Below are 21382 nucleotides of genomic sequence, written 5' to 3' on the forward strand. Positions count from 1 at the left end.
GATGGTGTCCTTTGGAGCACAAAAGTTTTCAATTTTGATGAAGTTTTATTTGTTTATTTGTTTCACTTGTGCTTTTTGTATCTCATCTAAGAAGGCATTACCTAATCCAAGATCATGAGGATTTTGTGTTTTCTTCTAAGGGTTTTATAGTTTTAGCTTTTATTTTTAGGTTTGGTCCCTTTGGTGTTAATTTCTTTCTTTTTTTTTTAAGTTTAAAGATTTTATTTATTTATTTGAGAGAGAGAGAATGAGAGATAGCACGAGAGGGAAGAGGGTCAGAGGGAGAAGCAGACTCCCTGCTGAGCAGGGAGCCTGACGTGGGACTCGATCCCAGGACTCCAGGATCATGACCTGAGCTGAAGGCAGTCGCTTAACCAACTGAGCCACCCAGGCACCCTGGTGTTAATTTCTATGTATGGTGTGAGGTAGGGGTCTTTTTGTTTTGTTTTGTTTTTGTTTTTTTGCATTTAGATGTCCAGGTGTCCTAGCACCATTTTTTGAAAAGGCTATTCTTTACCCATTGGATTGCCTTGGCTCTCTTGTCAAATTCAATTAACCATAAATGTCAAGGTTTATTTCTGGACTCTCAATGGTATTCCACTTATCCATATGTTTTCCTTATACAGTAGCACACTATATCTTGATTACTATAGCTTTTTAGTAAGTTTTGAAAATGGGAAGTGTGAATCATCAAACTTTGTTCTCCTTGGGGCGCCTGGGTGGCTCAGTCAGTTAAGTGTCTGACTCTTGATTTCAGCTCAGGTTATGATCTCATGGGTCATGGGATCAAGCCCCACCTTGGGCTCTGAGCTCAGCAGGGAGTCTGCTTGAGATTCTCTCCCTCTGCCCCTCCCCTCACTCTCCCAAATTAATTAATTAATCTTTAAAAAATTTTTTTTGTTCTCCTTTTTCAAGAGTTGGAGTGTTTTTTTGTTTGTTTTTACTATTCCCTTTTATTTCCATATGAATTTTAACGTCAGTTTGTCAATTTTTTTTAAAGATTTTATTTATTTATTTGTGAGTGAGAGAGAACACAGAGCATGAGTAGTGGGGAGGGGCAGAGGGAGAGGGTGAAGCAGACCCTCCGCTGAGCAGGTAGCCCGATGAGGGGCTCGATTCCGGGACCCTGGGATCATGACCCGAGCTGAAGACAGACGCTAACTGACTGAGCCACCCAGGCACCCCCAGCTTGTCAATTTTTGCAAAAAAAAAAAAGAAAAAAAAAAGGCAGCTGGAATTTTCACAGGGACTGTGTTCAATCTGTAGATCTGGAGAGTATTGCAGTCTTAACAGTATTAAGTCTTCTGATTGGTAAACATGAGATGTTTTTCCATTTACTTAGGTCTTTAAAATTCTTTCAACTATGTTTTGAACTTTTCAGAGTACAAGTATTACCTTTCTTTTGTTAAATTTATTCCTAAATATTTTGTTCTTTTTGATACTATTGGAATAGAATTGTTTTCTGAATCTCATTTTTGGATTGTTCATTGCTTGTGTATTAACATCCAACCCCTCATCAGGCTACCTGCTCAGTGGAGGGTCTGCTTCACCCTCTCCCTCTGCCCCTCCCCCCTACTCGTGCTCTGTGTTCTCTCTCACTCGCAAATAAATAAAATCTTTTTAAAAAATTGACAACTTATATTAACATCCAAGGCGCCTGGGTGGCCCAGTCAGTTAAGCATCTGACTCTTGATTTTAGCTCAGTTCATGATCTCAGGGTTGAGAGATCAAGCCCCTCAACAGGCTCTGTGCTGCATGTGGAGCTTGCTTGAGATTCTCTCTCTCCCTCTGTCCACCGCCCCCCCCCACTCTTATGTACTCTTTCTCTCTCCCCTTCTCAAATACATAAATTTAAAAATAAAAATACAATTGATATATATCTTTCACCCTTACTAAACTCATTTCTAATAATTTCCTAGTGAATTCCTTGGGATTTTCTATATGCAAGATCACATCATCTGCAAATAGAGGTAATCTCACTTCTTCCTTTCCAAGATGGATGCTTTTTATTTCTTTTTCTCGCATAGCTCTGTTTTCATTCCCCTTTTAGGAGGAGCCTGGCATGCCTCATGAATCAGCAGAGGATTTGTTTCATTTCAACGTTGGGGGCTGGCATTTCTCAGTTCCCAGAAGCAAACTCGCTCAGTTTCCAGACTCCCTGCTGTGGAAAGAGGCTTCAGCCTTGACCTCTTTGGAAAGCCAGAGGCTATTCATCGACAGAGATGGTTCCACATTTAGGCATGTGCACTATTACCTCTACACTTCCAAACTCTCCTTCTCCAGTTGTACAGAACTGAACTTACTCTATGAGCAAGCACTGGGTTTGCAGCTGATGCCTTTGTTGCAGGTAAGATACTCTTGTCTTCCAGGAGTGATCAGTAACATAGGCCTTATATCAATCACTAAATGTTGTGTCCTTTCATATATTGGTTGCTGAGATGACCCTCTTAATGGGGAAGTGTGATGAATGAGTTAGAGTAATAAATAAACTGAATAAAGGATTTCATCCTGACTCTGCCTTACCTATACCAGTAGCCACCACAGACCTGGGATAGGACTTAACCAACTGCTGAGTTGGTTCCTTGACTCTTGGAAATCCTATTTTAACATTCTTCTTGAATTTTAATTTTTCTCCAAACTACAGAAACAATTTCTATGGCTTAAGTAGCTTATTCTTAGTTTTTGGACAATGATTTTTTTTTTTAACCTAGAAAAGCTAAATATTATGACTAGAAAGGACCATTGGCCATGCTCCATATTAATCCCACTGTCTGGACAAAGTGTTTACTGGATCCATCTCCATAAGCACTGACCCAACAAGTCACAGTTCAGCTCAGTGCACTACCAACTGTGCCTCCTGAACACCTCTTAGAAGAAAATTGAGGTAGATTGTGCATATCTGGGTCATATAGGAATGAGAACATTTTACACTGAGTGTTTTTTGTTTTGTTTTGTTTTTTAAACAGATGAAATCTTTTTTTCTTTTTTAAGATTTTATTTATTTATTTGACAGAGAGAGACACAGCGAGAAAGGGAACACAGCAGGGGTAGTGGGAGAGGGAGAAGCAGGCTTCCCGCAGAGCGGAGAGCCCGATGCGGGGCTCGATCCCAGGACCCTGGTATCATGACCTGAGCTGAAGGCAGTTGCCCAACGAGTGAGCCACCCAGGTGCCCCTACACTGAGTGTTTTTGTAGATAATCCTTACTAAATAATTTAATGCTTCTTCTTAAAAGTTATTATATATTTGGAAATCAAAACCCTAAAAAAAACCCTTAACATATTCCAACACAAGTTGTAGTATTCTTTTCTTTTTATTTTTTTTAAGGCTACCCACCTGAAATAATTTTTTTTTTAACTACGTCTGGAATGGAGTGCTAGAATTGATTACGAATGGCTTCAAAATTAATTACATGGCCTGGCATGTCAAGATTGCTGATGACTCTATGCCAAAGCGCCATTATTGTGGGGGGAAGGGAGGAGTCACTTGTTCATTGCAGAAAATCAAGGAGATCAAGACAATTTTTTGAAGAACCGTTTTAAAGAACACAAGCCCGCTATACAAACAGTTTATAAAGCCTTTAATTCCTTTCCTATCCTCACTTTCCAAATTGAAACAAAATCTATCTGGGAAGCAACTTCAGAATAGGAGGTAGCAACTCAGAGGCCAATGAGTGGGTCCAATTACGAAGTTCCAAGTTGTGTGAGCAGAAGTATTTGAAGAATCATGTGGATCTGCCTCCCTAAAGATACAGTAGAACAAGTGCTTATGTTTTGGAATAGTGTTTTCAAAGAAATAAACACTTAGGCTGGTCTAATTGAAGTGATGTTTATTCTGTGAAGCATAGTGTAAATACAGCTGGAGAATCAATAGCCATCTCAAATCAACAGCCTCACACATTTCCATCAGTTCCCCCACTGCTAAGGCCTGTCCAAAAATCAGGTTCTTGCATAAATGTATGAACGCTTTCATTGGAGAAAATGGGAGTTTTCCAGTTATTAGTCTAAAGACTTTTCTCAGGTAGTCCAACTTAATGCATTCAGCCAGTATTTATTGAAAACATTTTAGGTACCAGGCATTATTCCTGTGGGTTTTAAGGAAAATGTGGAATGAACCAACAAAAATAAAATGTGAGCCACAAGTAATTTTCAAATTTTCTAGTAGCCATATTTTTAAAAAATTTAAAAGTGACGTTAATTTTAATAATATTTTATTTAACTCAATATATTTAAAATGCTATCATTTCAACATGTAATCAGTATTTTAAAACTGACATCTTTTACATTTTTTGTACTAAGTCTTCAAAATCTGATGTGTGTTTTACACTTACCACGCATCTCAGATTCAGATGATTGCATTTCAAGTACTCAGTAGCCACATGTGGCTAAAGGCTACCATATTGGACAGGACATATCTAAACTCTTCTAAAGTGTTGCTGCCCCTCACTGTAATGTCCCTCAGATTTAGCTCCTAGCAATACAGATGAGACTTTGCCTCCTGCTAACTAAAGTTACTATGTACTCAACAGATTGCATTTCCTACTCAGTATTTTCTGTAACACAGTAGACTTTTTTGGAAAGTCATGTAGAAGAGCCAACAAGCTGAATGCGTTGGGAAGCTTCTGGAGGACAGACACCTAGGCTCACCTTGCTGCTCTACTCTTCACCCCTCCTAATCTCCCACATTTCCACTCCTCCTTTCTCCCACCCCTCCCACCTGCCCACCCCACCTCCTTTTAGCCTGTAGCTTTGGCGTCCAAAGGGTACATTTAATACCTATTATTGTCTTGATTCCAAGTGTAATATTTATTGTGTTTTGAGCACCAATTAAGGGCCAAGCACTGGAGATATAGGAAGGAACCATATAGCCATACAATGTCAATGCTACGAAAAATAAAGCAGTGCTTCATGTGTAATAATGAAAGAGGAGGGCATTTCTCTATTCTAAGACTTCTGGAGGTTTCACAATGTGTTTATATGATTTTCTTTTTGCGTGTATAGTTTTTATTCTGTCAGCCACTGCCCTTGTAGTACTGAAGTTTAGGTGAAAGAACAGAACATTTACATCTAATCTGCTTGTTTTTAAATGTACAGATGTGGGGCACCTGGGTGTCTCAGTCTAACCGCAGCTCAGGTCATGATCTCAGGGTCCTGGGATAGAGCCCGCACTGAGCTCCCAGCTTAGCGGGAAGCCAGCTTCTCCCTCTCCCTCTGACCACCCGCCCCCCAAGTGACTGAGACCAGGGAAGCTACTCAGGCCTCACTGACAAGGCAGCATTTGAGCAGAAACCTGCATGAGAAAGGTAAGTCATGCAGATGTCTGAGGAAAGAGCTTCCAGGCATATGGAACAGCAAATAGAAATGCCCTGAGGTTATAGTGACTTGGAAGAGGGAGACTCAGAGGCCCCTGTCTGACACAGTGAAAGGTAGGAAGATGACACAGGTAGATGGGAAGGTCAGAGGAAGCCAGGGGCCAGATCTTGCAGTCTTACAGGCCACATTAAAGACATAGGATCTATTCTAAATGTTACAGGTAGCTTTGGGAGATGCTTAAAGAAAGAAGTAAAATGATCAAATTTAAGTTTTAAAAAGATTAGTGGACCTTGGGTTAAGCAATGGTTTCTCAGGTACAACACCAAAAGCGCAAGCAACCAAAGAAAAAATATAAATTGGACTTCATCAAAGGTGAAAACTCTTGTGCTTCAAAGGCCACCATCAAAAAAGTGTAAACGACAGCCCACAGAATGAAACAAAATATTTGCAAATCACCTGATAAGGAACCTATATCCAGAATATATAAAGAACTCTTACAACTAAACAACAAAAAGATAATCAAATTTTAAAATGTGCAAAGGATTTGAGTAGACATTTCCCCAAAAAATACATTCAAAAGGGCAATAAGCACATGAAAAGATGTTTAACATCATTAGCCGTCAGGGAAATGCAAATGGAAACCACAATGAGATATCACTTCACACCCAATAGGATGGCTATCATCAAAAAGACAGGCAATAACAGGTGTTGGAAAAGATGTGGAGAAATTGGAACCCTCACACACTGCTGATGGGAATGTATATTTGTAAGCTTCTTTGGAAAACAGTCTGGCAGTTCCTCAAAAAGAGTTATGTGACCGAGTTAATTCCACTTCTAAGTGTATACCCAAGAAAAATTAAAACTTATGTCCACACAAAAACTTGTAAACAAATGTTCAAAGCAGCATTACTCATAGTAGCCAAAAAGTAGAAACAACCCTTATGTTCATCAGCTGATGAATAAACAAACAAAATGGATATCCATACAATGGAATATTATTTGTCAATAAAGAGGAATGAAGTACTGATACGTGTAACAACACGGATGAACTTCAAAACATTATGCTAAGCGAAAGAAACCAGACACAGAGGACCATATATTGTATGATTCAATTTATATAAAATGTGCATAATAGGCAAAGTTATAGAGACAGAGGTAGATTAGTTGTTGCCTGGAGCTGAGGTACAGGGTGGGCAGGATTGGCAATGACTGTTAATGGGTACAGAGTTACTTTTTAGGATGTTGAAATAGATTGTGATGATGGTTGCACAGCTCTGTGAACATACTAAAAACCATTGAACTGTACAATTTAAATTGGAGATTTTATCATTCATATTATATATAATATGAATGCATTTCACATTAAATATATTTCAATAAAACTATAAAAAAATCATTGACTTCTGTCTTAATATTAGAACAGGAGTCATCAAACTATAGCCTATAGATGAAATCCAGCTCACTACCTTTTTTGTACAACCTGTTAGCTAAGAATGGTTTTTACAGGAATGCCTGGGTGGTTCAGGCCATTAAGAATCTGCCTTCAGACATGAACAGACATTTTTCCAAAGAAGACATCCAAATGGCCAACAGACACATGAAAAAGTGCTCAACATCGCTCGGCATCAGGGAAATCCAAATCAAAACCTCAATGAGATACCACCTCACACCAGTCAGAATGGCTAAAATTAACAAGTCAGGAAACGACAGATGTTGGCAGGGATGCGGAGAAAGGGGAACCCTCCTACACTGTTGGTGGGAATGCAAGCTGGTGCAGCCACTCTGGAAAACAGTATGGAGTTTCCTCAAACAGTTGAAAATAGAGCTACCATACGATCCAGCAATTGCACTACTGGGTATTTACCCCAAAGATACAAATGTAGGGATCCGAAGGGGTACATGCACCCCGATGTTTATAGCAGCAATGTCCACAGTAGCCAAACTGTGGAAAGAGCCAAGATGTCCATCGACAGATGAATGGATAAAGAAGATGTGGTATATATACACAATGGAATATTATGCAGCCATAAAAAGGAATGAGATCTTGCCATTTGCAATGACATGGATGGAACTGGAGGGTGTTATGCTGAGTGAAATAAGTCAATCAGAGAAAGACATGTATCATATGACCTCACTGATATGAGGAATTCTTAATCTCAGGAAACAAACTGAGGGTTGCTGGAGTGGTGGGGGGGTGGGAGGGATGGGGTGGCTGGGTGATAGACATTGGGTAGGGTATGTGCTATGGTGAGCGCTGTGAATTGTGCAAGAGTGTTGAATCACAGATCTGTACTTCTGAAACAAATAATGCAACATATGTTAAGAAAAAAGAAAAAGAAGAAGATAGCAGGAGGGGAAGAATGAAGGGGAGTAAGTCGGAGGGGGAGACGAACCATGAGAGACGATGGACTCTGAAAAACAAACTGAGGGTTCTAGAGGGGAGGAGGGGGGGATGGGTTAGCCTGGTGATGGGTATTAAAGAGGGCACGTTCTGCATGGACCACTGGGTGTTATGGACAAACAATGAATCATGGAGCACTACATCAACAACTAATGATGTAATGTATGGTGATTAACATAACAATAAAAAATTAGAAAAAGAAAAATCAGTAAGGATGAAAATTTGTTTTATTAATGGTTGACTATCAACTTCATGCCCCACAGTCAAAAGCTAGCCTTTTGTTTGTTTATATTAAAAAAATATAAAAATTTCAAAAAAAAAATCTGCCTTCAGCTCAGGTCATGATCCCAGGGTTCTGGGATCAAGTCCCGCATGGGCTCCTTGCTCAGCAGGGAGCCTGCTTCTCCCTCTGCCTGCCGCTCCCCCTGCTTGTGCCCCCCCCACAAATAAATAAATAAAATCTTTAAAAAAAAAGAATGGTTTTTATATTTTTATATGGTTGAACAAAAACCAAAAAAAAAAAAATTTTGTGGCATATGAAAATTATCTGAAATAGGGGCTCCTGGTGGCTCAGTCGTTAAGTGTCTGCCTTCGGCTCAGGTCATGATCCCAGGGTCCTGGGATCGAGCCCCGCATCGGGCTCCCTGCTCAGCAGGAAGCCTGCTTCTCCCTCTCCCCCTGCTTGTGTTCCCTCTCTCTCTGTGTCTCTCTCTGTCAAATAAATAAATAAAATCTTAAAAAAAAAGAAAATTCTCTGAAATTCAAATGTCGGTGCCCATTAAGTTTTACTGGAATACAGTCATGCTCATTTGTTTATATATTGTTTATAGCTGCTCTTGAGCTATAATACAGAGTTGAACAGTTGCAACAGGGACCATATTCTCAAAGCCTAAAATATTTACTATCTGCACTTTTACAGAAAAAAATTTGCCAGGGCACCTGGGTGGCTCAATGCGTGAGGCACCCGACTCTTGATCTCAGCTCAGGTTTTGATCTCAAGGTCATGAGTTCAAGCCCCGCAATGTGTCAACCCCTGGCCTACACTCTAGTGGGGCACAGGAAAAGCAGGAAGACCAGTTAGGAGGCTCCTATACCATCCAGATAAAATATAGTGGTAGTTTGTCCTAAGGTGGTAATAGTGGAGTTAGAAGTGTTCAAATTCTGGATATGTCTTGATGATAGAGGGTTTGCTAATGAATTATTGGTATGAATTGTTGGTAGTGTAAGAGAGAATAGTTAACTCCTTTGTATCCTCAGCAGTAAGGCGAATGGTGGATTCCAAGGAATCTGCAGGTTTAGGCAGAGAAATCAGGAGTTAGGATTTGAATGTGTTAAGTTTGAGAGGCAAGAAAAGGGTATTTATTAAACATTCAAGTGGCAATGGTGAAAAGGCAGCAGGATGTATAAGGTCTGGAATTCATGGGAGCAATCTATCTAGAGGTATAAATTTGGGAGTCATCAAAGCTGATATGTAAATCCATGAACCTGGATGTTCACAGAGAAAAAACAGAGTAGTCATTCCAGGTCTGTATATTAACATTTTAGTGTATACTAGAACTTTCCGTGTAATTTGGGAAGTCCCCTTTGCCTAAATGTAAACTGCTTCAAGCCTCTTACAAGCTATCAGCCTGGTTGAGAGTCAGCTGCTACTGCAGTGTGAAATTTCTCTTCAGGGTCACTCACAAGGGTTCAAAGTTTTTGGCAGACTGTCGATTCCCTTTTACTTGTCCCTTGAAGCCCACTGAGGACTTAGTATGACAGTGCATGCTACTTGTGTTTCCTTTTCCATTGCCTCCTGGGGACTTCTAAATTTAGAAACATATTATTCTGCCTATGAACATTCTGCTACCAGCAAGCACCCAAATACACCTGCATTCTTGCGCTCAAGGGAGCCAGGGAATTTTTATGTTGAAGACACAAGTGATGCTTTTAAGAAAACAGACCAGTAATGGGTCTCACATTTCCTATCACGATGTGAAGACAGATTACCAGTGTGATCTTGGAAAGGAAGGTTATATAAACAGTAGATACTCATCCCAACAGTGTAGCTTGTCTGTGGAAATATGGGTAAGTGGACAACCCCTGACATAGCGTCTGCTTGCCCTGGCTCCTCTCCCAACACACACGCACCTACGGGCAAGTGTGGGCACTTACATACACATACACTTTGAAGTTCAGCCATGTCCCTAAGCACCCGAAATGTCTTCTCTTCACACCTTTTAACTTGCTATTTCTTCTTTCTAAAATGATCCCCCTTTAAGATTTACCCTAAGTATGATCCAAGGGAAGCCTAGCCTGACATTTCCAGGCAGCGTTTTTGTTTCCCTGCTCTCAGAGTTAATTCCTGTCACCTATCAATACTATTCTGTTTGGATCAGGTATTCATATATCTTTCTCCTTCACTAGCCTGTATTCTTTTCATGTTTGCATTCCTAGCCTCTCACAGTACCCAGCCTGTAACAGGTGTTTAATAAACATCCACTGAGAGAACACTGAATGATGAACCCAGGATGACCTATGAAGGTTGAATCTACTTCTGCAGGGCCAAGAAACTGGAGGTGGCAGTAGGAGGGGCAGGTTTGAGATCCCGATAGTTGTATCTTATTTGGCTTCTTTGGTGGATTGCAGCTGTTCTACACATCCTTTTGATCTACTAGCCTCACTTCCCTTGAGCTTCAGATTGATGTTGGCCTTCCTTGTTTCTACAAGGCAGTTGGAGATTTGCGAGCTCCTCCAAGCTCCTTCCCACAGCCCACATCAGAGCATAAAGGCTTCTCTGAGCACTGGTTCTGCTTTGGAAAACCTCCCTTAAGTCCCAGAGCTCTTCTACTAGTACATTTGTCAGCTGTCTTTTGGTGACCGTACCTACACACATACATAATTGCCCCCATGTCATTAGTCTTTTGTTTTTAAAGATTTTATTTATTTATTTGAGAGAGAGAGAATGAGAGACAGAGAACATGAGAGGGAAGAGGGTCAGAGAAGCAGACTCCCCGCTGAGCAGGGAGCCTGACGTGGGACTCGATCCCAGGACTCCAGGATCATGACCTGAGCTGAAGGCAGTCGCTTAACCAACTGAGCCACCCAGGCACCCCCCATGTCATTAGTCTTACACTGCTTCTGACATATTTTTTCACTACTATCTAGGCCAAAAGTAACATTAATTATCCTTGTGCTAGTAACTAGCCATCTGAATTCGGGTCTATATTTCCCTAAAGAAATCTTCCCTCTAATAACTTTCTGGGTCATAGCACGTGAATAGTAAAAGTCATAGAAGTAGTATTCAGGCAGATAGGAGTGGAATTGAAGTCCTTAGAGACCAGCCATATACTCTGTGGCAACTTCAGTCAACAAAGCCAAAGGACAGCTGGAAACTAGGCTCTCTGAAATTCTCTTCACTAATTCATTACTTCATTCATTCTATGAAAATGTATTGAGGGGCGCCTGGGTGGCTCAGTCAGCTGAGCATCTGACTTCGGCTCAGGTCATGATCTCTGGGTCCTGGGATCGAGCCCCGCATTGGGCTCCCAGCTCAACAGGGAATCTGCTTCTCCCTCTGCCTCTGTCCCTCCCCCAGCTCGTGCTCTCTCTCTCTCCCAAATAAATAAATAAAATCCTTAAAAAAATGTATTGAGATCCCACAGAAACTGTTGTGGGTGCTGCAAATATAGCAGAGAACAAAACAGGCAAGATCCTTATGGTTTTGGAGGTTATATCTACTAGGGGAGACTAGCAGATGGTAAATAAGTAGGTGTTATTGAGAAAAATAAAGCAAAGTGAGGGGGTTAGGGAATGTATTCTTTGGATTCACATAGCACCTAAATGGCTTCCCATGAGTAGAAGGTCTTGTGTTTCTAGAAGTCAGAGCAAGGATTGACTGAGAGAGTTTAGAAAACAACCTAATCAAGGCTTCTGGGCCTAGTGCATGCAGCATGACTTGACTGGCAGGAACTGTGATCTTTTGGGATTTATTTGTATGTTTTTCTTTTTTAAGATTTGTCAAACATACCTTTCTTGGGGATGCCTGGGTGGTTCAGTCGGTTAAGCGTCTGCCTTCGGCTCAGGTCATGATCCTGGGGTCCTGGGATCGAGTCCCATGTCGGGCTCCTTGCTCAGTAGGGAGTCTGCTTCTCCCTCTGCCTGCCTCTCCCCCTGCTTGTGCATTCTCTCTCTCTCTCTTTCTCTGACAAATAAATAAATAAAATCTTTAAAAAACAAAAACATACCTTTCTTGGAGAATGGTACAGCTCACACTTCACATTTGTAGAAGTAACAAGAAATGGAGATTTCATTTCTACAAAATAGATCATTCTCCCTAGTCAGCTAGTATATCTCTCAAACTGGTTGGACTGTCACACCCACCCACCCCACAGGGTATACCTGGGTATCAAACAGCACCTCCAGAAAGGGAGTCCAGGCCCTCCCTCAAACAGGTTGTTTTCCCAGGCAGGGATTTCCCTCCCTCAATACATCCCTTCCACAATGCACAATTTAGAGTTGTTCAAGGGCACTGTTGTTTCCCCCACTGGGACAGAATTTCAGGATTTGAATCTGCAAGTGAAATAAATGGCAGTTTCAAGTTCTTCTGATGCAGTCAGCTTAGCATGGGTTTCGCATGGTCCGCTGTCTCTTATAGGCTCTCCCTAGTTTTACTCTCATTTCTTTCTACTTCACCCAACATGTTATGGTCCAGCGTCTGTGAGACCCAAGTTGAGACCCTTTGCCCTGTCATCCTGTCTCCCTCTCCTCCTTTACATCCTTGTCCCTCTCTCTAGTAGATCTTCCCTCTGGACTCTAGGTCCCAAGTTGGAATCACTGCCTTCACTGCCCTCTGAACTCTCTGGGCTCTGCCCACTGTAATCCTGTGCTGACTTTTCCTATGGCTTTGGATCCTCAGCATCTTTCTCAGTTTTTGTGAATGCAGTCTACTTCTCTGCCAGCTCATTTTGGGCTTCCTCATGTCTCATTTTGCTTTTTTTCCAGAGGACTCAGTTTTCTATCTCTTCATTTACATGCATTCTTTTAACACAGCAATTCTGATCATTTACTATATATTAGGTTCTAGACTAGAAACTGGGGATGCATCAAGCCAGTCCTTCCTCCCAAAGCCTGAAAGGACAGGCCTGAAACCAAGCCAGGGACCCAGAGAGAGAAGTTTGGAGGGGTCTGTGGGAACAAAAGAGAATCACCCACTCTAGCTAGGGGAGGCTCCAGGCGTTTTGCTTTTGTTTTTTTTTAAGATTTTATTTATTTATTTGAGAGAGAGAGAGAATGAGAGATAGAGAGCACGAGAGGTAAGACGGTCAGAGGGAGAAGCAGACTCCCTGCTCAGCAGGGAGCCCGATGTGGGACTCGATCCCGGGACTTGAGGATCATGACCTGAGCTGAAGGCAGTCTCTTAACCAACTGAGCCACCCAGGCGCCCGGCTCCAGGCTTTTTAGACAGAGAAGGGAGGAGGAAGCGTTCTGGGAAGAGGAAATTGCATATACAAAGTTAAGGAGGCATTACAATGTCTTTGGAGCTTTATGGAGTTTAGTGTCACTGATGATGGGATACAGACAGAAAGAACGGTAGGAGATGAAGCTGGAAAGATAGTTTGGAATCTGACCACTAAAAGGAAGGAAATTAACATATTATTTCCTTTAATCCTTACAACAACATCTTCCAGATTTTCCTTTCTCCACTTTGCATGTGAGGAGCCTGAGGCTTCTAGAGGTTAAGTGACAGATGGGAGGCAATTGGTAAGAGCAACGGTTAAGAGCATGGACCCTAGATTTCTGGGTTCCATTCCTAGCGTCTCCACTTATTCGGGGCACTGAGTACTTGTTCCCTTCTTGGGCCTTGTTTCACATTTGCTAAAAGGGAGTGATAATAGTAGAGCCTATTTGGTATGTGGGCAAGGGGGGACATTAGGAGGATTCAGTTTAAAAATGCCTGGGGGGCACCTGGGTGGCTCAAATGGTTAAGTGTTTGCCTTCGGCTCAGGTCATGATCCCAGGGTCCTGGGATCGAGTCCCACATCGGGCTCCCTGCTCTGCGGGAAGCCTGCTTCTCCCTCTGCCTCTGCCTCTCTCTCTGACTCTCATGAATAAAAAAAAAAATAAAAATGCCTGCGTTGCAGTGTCTGGCTGGCTCAGTCAGTAGAATGTGCAACTTTTGTTCTTGGGGTTGTGAGTTTGAGCCCCATGTTGGGTGTAGAGATTACTTAAAAATAAAATCTTAAAAAAAAAGTGCCTGGGCAATAAATGTCAGCTCTTAAGTGACCAAGATTCAAAGCCCAGTCTGTCTGAGTTCAAGTCCCTTGTGCTTTTTGTGTATATCCTGCTGCCTCCATTGATTGTGGAGGACCTTGCATGCAATGCCAAGGAGAATTTGGATGTTCTATAAGTAGTGGGGAGCACTGAAGCTTTTTAAGATGGAGAGTGGTTTGGACTCATGTGCATGTTTGAAAGATCACGGTAGGGAGAGGGCCTGGCGATGAGAGGAGCCGGACTGGGGGCGGGGAACGAAGGCAGAGGGTAGAGCAGAGAGCAGGGCATGGAGTCTTAGGGCTTGCTGGCTGGCTGACTGGTGGAGATGGTGTGACTATCAGTCAAGTCACAGTCCCTGCTTTAAATCCTTCAATGTCTTCTCTTAACCAGGGGATATATCAATCTCCTCAGCCCAGCTTACAGAGCTCTTCATTCTCTGGCTCTTGTTTACTGCTCTAGATTCATCTCCCTCACTCCCCCAACCTCCATACACTTTTTTTTTTTTTTTTACGATTTTATTTATTTGAGAGAGAGAGAGAGAGAGATTGGGAGAACTCAGAGGGAGAGTGAGAGGAAGAAGCAGACTCCCTGCTGAGCAGAGAGCCCAACATGAGGCTCAATCCCAGGACCTCGAGATCATGACCCAAGCTGAAGGCAGACACTTAACCAACTGAACCACCCAGGCGCCCCAACCTCCACACACCTTAAGGCTACAGTCAAGGCACAGAGGCAGGTGGCCTCAGTATATATTTCTGCCTACAATCCTCCCACCTGTCCTGTCCCTCCTGTGCAGTTTTCTTTATTCCACTTAGTACAAATACTGCCACATTATAATAATATAATTTGTTATTATTATTACCACCTTCATCATCATTATCATCTCATTTTAATTCAGTAATCCTGCTCACCCACTGATGCAGAACCTGTTCCAGTGTCTCTGTTACCTTCCTGGCACCTCATTTTTATTTCTCTTTGACCGAGATCAACTACTTCATACAGAAACCGATCTTTCACCAGTTTCCCTCCTCAGGATAGCTGACAGCTTGACATAGAAGCTAAAGTTGTGTGCAATCCTGAGCAAAGAGGGACAAGAAAGCTTACATTTCCTTCCAACGCTGTGGAAAGAAATTCTAGGGTTCCTGGAGCTCCTGAAACTTCAATAACGTTGCTGGCTCTTAATCTCTGTATATGTAAATTGTTGTTTTTCTTGTCTTTTCTCAGCTTTCCTCCAAGCTGAGAGCTCCTTGAGCCCAGGCACAGTATCTGTGGCCCTGGTGATACACAAGCATTTCTCAAATGAATGAATGACAGACTCTTCTGGTGTTTCACACACACACTGTTTCTCCCTCCCATTACTCAGTGCTCCCAGAAAGCACTCCCCATGACCCCGACATTTTCCAGTCCTTCCACAAGTCCACCAGTCACCCAAAGTGAGGAAGGTTCTCCCATTTCTAGTCCCCTCCTTTTACAGACCCCTCCTTTTACATAATTGCAGTTATGTGGGTGCAATTCATAGCCACAGCCACCAGAGGGCACTTTCAAAGCTCAGGCTTCCTATGAGCCGCTTCACCAGAGCTTCACCTGTATAGTTCAGCTTAGAAGCAGGTTCTTTTATTAGTATCATATTGAACCTAAGGTGTTTTGTTGATTTTGAGACTCCTAGAGAAAAAAAAGTTGTCATATGGTGCCTTTCAAAGACTACTTTTCTAGCTATCTCCAGAAATTTCTTGGGAAAACTATTTTCTTCTAGAGCAGGGACAGGAAAAATGGGCTTGCTGTTATGATAACCTGCCCCCTATAGAGGACTTTAGAGGGAGAATGGGTCCTTGAGTGATGCGCAACACCAGCCCACCTTCTGCTTTGAGCTTCAGCCCTGCCTACCTGGCGTGCTCCAGCTTATGTACCCACACTTGGTCACCTGCTCCTTCAAGTGGAGAAGCTCTGGATGTGGAAGACTGCCTGAGCAAGTCCCAAATCCTTTAACCTCAATTGCTTCATCAGTAAAATGGGAATGCAGACATTTACCACATCTATCTCACAGAGTTGTGTTAGGGTAAATGAGCAAATGTATATGAAAGTGCTTTGAAAAATGTGGTACCCTGTGCCACGTCCAATTCCCCGCTTAGATCACATTCCAGGGTTAGGATGAACACAAACAATAAGCAGATCACAGCAATTATACAAATTGTTGAGGGGAAATGGTAGAAAATCTCTAGTTTTTAATGATTAAATATAAATTACTCTTTAGCTTATGTAAGATAAATTTCTATTAATCATAAAATTATAACCCAAAAAGATTGTTTCAAAAATCAGAAGATAGTCATTGAAATTTTGAATATCAGCATATCATCTTATAGACCTAAATTTTTATATTTTCATGTGCTTGACCAAATTTATTTCAAAAACCTTTGCCAAAGTAAGTCACATGCTATTTTTTCCTGGTATTTTGCCCAAGAACTGATCGATAATTATGTGATTTAGAATTTTCCAGGCAGTAATTTTCTGTATCTGACAGACTCTAGATAATCTGAAGGAAGGGAAACACCACCTACGTGTACGGCCTGCAGACATACCTGTTGCTGAGAGGGCATCTCTGAACTACTGGCGAACATGGAAGTGTATCAGCAAACCCTCAGAATTTCCTATAAAAAGCCCCGCCTTCACAGGTATACCCACTGGCTGACCCTTCCTGTAGCCCACACCAGCTTCCCTTCTCCTCACCCTAACAGAAGTGGCTTCCTCCAGAGAGTACTCTGATTGCTGAACTAGTTTTGGATGATCTCTCTACCTCTCCATCATCTTCTTTGATCTTGTACCCTGCCACATGCCCTCTCCAAGGCTGCTTACCCACTGGAACTAAACACCGTTTTCCACGTTCATTCCTCTGCATACTAGTTTCATTTGGGCAAGGCTGGGCTGGACTGTATTCTGCCCCCTCCTTGTAGTCAGAGAATTCCACCAACCTTTCAAGTCACCTCTAACTACCACACTAGAAGTGTCTCCAAAGGATCACCATCTGATGGGTGACTTACAGTATAGATTGGCCTATCTGAGATACCAAAACAGCCATTCATGATTATTGATGGGTTTTGAGCTTCCAGGAGAGCCAAAAGCATCCGTTTTGTCTATGGGTCACGATGGTTGGTTTGATCAATTAGAAAAAAACCAGATAGGTAACAAGTATGAATTTAATGACTTTGAGTACATAAGCCAAACTCTTACATGTCCTACTGCCCTTCATTGTAGAAAAAATAAATTTCCGTGTCCTTCTCCCCACCGTACCCTTGCATTCGGGGTTAGGGTTACAGCTAGAGAGAGGGGGATGGGGAAAGGAGGGACCTGGCAGGGACCATCTCTGGGGTGATCTCCCCAGCTTCCTCCAGGACCCTGGGATCAGTGAGAACCCCTGGCCTCTGAGAGGTGGTAATGCCACTCTGCACAATCTCTTCCAGGCCTACATGATAAGGCACCTTTGGGACTCATGGACACACCACTGTTAGACACGGAAGAGGAAGTGCACTACTGTTTTCTGCCCCTAGACCTAGTGGCCAAGTATCCAAGCCTGGTGACTGAAGACAATCTGCTGTGGCTGGCTGAGACTGTGGCCCTAATCGAGTGCGAGTGCAGCGAGTTCCGCTTCATTGGTGATTGCTCTGTCCTGGTCGGGGGGAGCTGATAGGGCCCATCCACCCCTACCCATCCCACATCCCATGGAGGCTCAGCTTGGTGCTTAGGGCCTCAGGAGCTTCCTTGGGCTGAGGTGGTGGAAGCATGACAGAACCTTCTGGAAGGCAAGGAGATTCCCAGCTTTAGACTCCCACAAACCTCAGAGCTATTTTATTCCCTGCTCATTTGGGGATGGCCTGGGTGTAAAGGGTCACTGGAAGCTGCCTGCAGTGATCAGGGGCCACAGGAGTTGGTGTGAAGGGCAAGGCCCTGAGCTGGGCTCAAAAGCCAGCTACTCTCTAGCTTGCCTTTATGTATCCACCTGGGTGGGCTCCCAGCCTCAGTTCCTCTCAGCATAAAATGAGGAAAGAGGGTTTCCTATTCCTATTCCTTTGTTTCAAAGAATGGTCCCTACCTGCTCTCATATCCACTAAATCCAGAACAAAAGAGAAGGAGGGTGTATGGTGAAGGGTTCCCCAAAATCATTGTAAAATTGTCTGCTTGAGCTAGTGGCCTGAGGAGGGAGATCTTCAATCCTGGACAGCGACAACCTCCTTCCCCCCACCACCCTAGGACATGCTCTGGTCAGGGTGTGAAATGAGTGAGCTCTTTGATTCCAAGATGCTGTTGCCACCGAGATGAATAGGGCAGGAAACACCCAAATTGTACTGGGGCCCAAATGCCTGGAACCCCAGCCCTTCCTTATAGTCACCTGGAAAGTTGTCTTGATGTGCTTCTGAATCTCCAAGTTGATTCACACAGGACGTTAGCATTGGCTCCATCTCTGCCTCCCACACTGCAATCCAGGCAGGGACAAACTGCAAGTGCCACCTGCCGGCCCAGCTCAGCTGGGCCATTCCTCTGTAAGCAGCAAGACAACTCCCTCTTTTGGAATGACCTGCTCTTGGGTCAAGACTCACAGGGTAAGTCTCAAGGCCAGTATATTCACCAGGAGGGCCTGGCCTGGAAGCCCCAGGCCAGGCCAAGGGAGGCCACACCCATGGACTCAAACCCAGGAAAACAAAGTAATTTGGGGTCTTTCACCTTGAAACCACAGACTCAAAGCTAATCTAACCAGGTATGTTTAGAAATTGTTTCAGAACAAGGAGAGCCTAGGATATGTTGCAGTTCCACAAACCTGCCAAAACCTGGACCTACAGTTGAATCAGAAATAACCTCCTTAAATCATTTTGTTTCCTTTTGCTTTTCAAGTGAATTTTCTACGCTCACAGAAGATTCTACTACCAGATAATTTCTCCAGCATAGATGTGTTAGAAGCAGAAGTGGAAATTCTGGAAATCCCCGAGCTCACTGAAGCTGTAAGGTTGTACCGGATGAACATGGGTATGTCACCAGGGGAAACTTGCCCTCCCCTTGACATTCTGGGGCAGTCCAGGATTGAGCTGGAAAAGCCAAGAACAAACATCTCCCCTCCCTCCCACAACCACTTTGGGCTTTGGGCAGTGGTGAGAGAGGTGGCTGTTTTGGCTGACTTAGAATATGAGAAGAACAATTTCAGCCTGAACCCTTGTGTGCCCTCTGTCTGCTCAGCCTTCCCACTGAGCTGTAGGTAGCTCAGCCCAGCCTGGGTGGGGAAACCAGGCCTGAATGTCCTAGGGAGGGAGGTTACATCTGTGGAAGCTACTGTGCATGTTGCAGGAAACTAGCTACCCCAGTGTGGCCTCAACTGGCGTGCTGAGAACTGTCTTGTACATGTGGAGTTTGGTCTGTGCATCACATTCACCCATGGGAATAAGGTCTTTTGCTGTGTTTAGGCCCAGCTCCCCCGGCCTCGTCCCCAGGCAAAATGGGAGTCCTATCCTATCTGCAAGTAGTGGCATCCTGCCGCAGGTCTCAGGAGCCTGTTCCAGGGTCTTACAATCCTCTTAAGAGGGAGTGAGTTCAAATCCCTCCTTCAGGGGCTTCTATTTCTCAGAGAACGTGAGTCATTGAGAGATGAGTACGGCGGTGCCTGCCGCACAGGAGCCATGTGAAGTTGGAGGGAAAGCATGTTTGCAGTCAGGCTCTGTAAACCATGCAGCAGCCCTCAAATACAAAGCATGGTTTTTGCCTTTTATAAAGCGCGTAACTAAGGGAAACAGCTCCGGTATCCTTAGAGATGGGCAAAGCTGCCCTCAAATCCCAGCTCTGCCCCACCTAGCTTTGTGGTCTGGGGCAAGGTACTTAATTAGCCTCTCAGGATAGTTTCCTCATCTGTGATATAAGGATGGCATGGGGGCGCCTGGGTGGCTCAGATGGTTAAGCGTCTGCCTTCGGCTCAGGTCATGATCCCAGAGTCCTGGGATCGAGTCCCGCATCGGGCTCTCTGCTCGGCGGGGAGCCTGCTTCTCCCTCTGCTTCTCTCTCTCTCTCTCTCTGTGTCTCAGGAATAAATAATAAATAAAATCTTTAAAAAAAAAATAAGGATGGCATGACCCCTCCTGTAGGGTTACTCAGAGGATTGGAAAAGATCCATGAGAATCAGAGACACCTGGGTGACTCAGTCAGTTCAGTGTCTGCCTTCGGCTCAGGTCATGATCCCAGAGTCCTGGGATCGAGTCCCATATCGGGCTCCTTGCTCAGTGGGGAGCCTGCTTCTCCCTCTGCTCGTTGCTCTCTCTCTCTCAAATAAATAAAATCTTTTTTTAAAAAATTCATTTATAATGATCCATGAATCACCCAGCAGCTTGCCTCCTGGCCCATTGTTGCAACTGGGATAGGATCCTATAGATTGTGCATCGTGCCCACTGCAGTAGAACAAGGGCCTGCCCATGAGCCAGCAACCCAAATACCCGATCTGAAAGTAACACCACATAGTTTGTCTCTGGGGAAAATTCTGCCCAGGAGTGAAAGGGGCTGTGAATCTGAGAACCCTGTGATGCACATCAGGTTCTGTGCTTAGGGTTGCCGGTCCTTCCCCACGGATGATGAGAGCAGAGCTTGGAACTAAGGGAGATTCCTGAAGAGGCTGGGGCCAAAGGGCAGCTCTACTGAAATTTCTGAAAATCAAATGTTAATGATACAACAAATTAATCTCCCCCCAACCCTACCTCCCAACAAATAACTTTGACCTCTAAACCGAACTAAGTATTCAAAAAATTATACTGATTTTGAGAGGATCCAGATTAGGCTGTGCAAGGAAATAATCTCCCTCTAAGCTTCTTTGGTACTAATTTAAGGCAGCAGTAGGAAGCAAGACCCAAAGCTTCTAATAGAGTTATGACCATGAGGGGTCTAGGAGTCACCCCATTCTCACCGGCACAGGTGGCTGTTCCCGGACTTCTTGTCCCCCCCCAAGCCCTGGGAAGGGGGACCGTGCAGCAGGCCTGGAGTCTGTGAAGCCGTTGTACATGATGGCCCTGGGTCTGCTTGTCAAGTACCCAGACTCCGCACTGGGACAGCTCCGCATCGAGAGCACGCTGGACGGCAGTAGACTGTACATCACAGGGAACGGGGTCCTCTTCCAGCATGTCAAGTAAGGCCCTCCTCAGAGAGCAGCTTGGTTCCACTCAGGCTGGTCTTTGCCTTTCCTCAGGAACCAACCTGGGGCCCTGTCCATGAGCCAGAGGGAAGTTGTGTCCTTGGGAACAAACCCATCATGTTAGCTACACCCACCACCACCCCTAAACCCAGGCCTTAGAGGAGAGGACTGGTGCCAAGTTATAAGGGTTCCCAAGGTTCAAAGTCTTCAGATGGTTTCATACTTCTGTTTTCTGCAATCCATTGCTATTTTTGGCCCTGTTCTAGGTCTG

At 43.7% G+C, this 21382-nt stretch overlaps 1 protein-coding gene across 6 annotated transcripts in view; it reads left to right on the top strand.

Annotated features, from left to right (window-relative positions):
- The window catches only part of KCTD19 (potassium channel tetramerization domain containing 19), a 33116-nt gene that overhangs the window by 2939 nt on the left and 8795 nt on the right, over window positions 1–21382 (top strand). For 4 of the 6 annotated variants that reach the window (XM_027620260.2, XM_027620254.2, XM_027620258.2 and 1 more), the window contains exons 2-6: window positions 2051–2347; window positions 16480–16630; window positions 17417–17608; window positions 18843–18974; window positions 20895–21105. In XM_027620260.2, coding sequence (XP_027476061.2) covers window positions 2051–2347; window positions 16480–16630; window positions 17417–17608; window positions 18843–18974; window positions 20895–21105 — 983 coding nt within the window. Of the gene's footprint in view, window positions 1–1919; window positions 1971–2050; window positions 2348–16479; window positions 16631–17416; window positions 17609–18842; window positions 18975–20894; window positions 21106–21382 lie in introns of all 6 variants that reach the window. The other 2 variants (XM_027620256.2, XM_027620255.2) reach the window with 1 other exon arrangement.

Source organism: Zalophus californianus, chromosome 17, assembly GCF_009762305.2.
Source record: "Zalophus californianus isolate mZalCal1 chromosome 17, mZalCal1.pri.v2, whole genome shotgun sequence".
Taxonomy (NCBI): Eukaryota; Metazoa; Chordata; class Mammalia; order Carnivora; family Otariidae; genus Zalophus; species Zalophus californianus.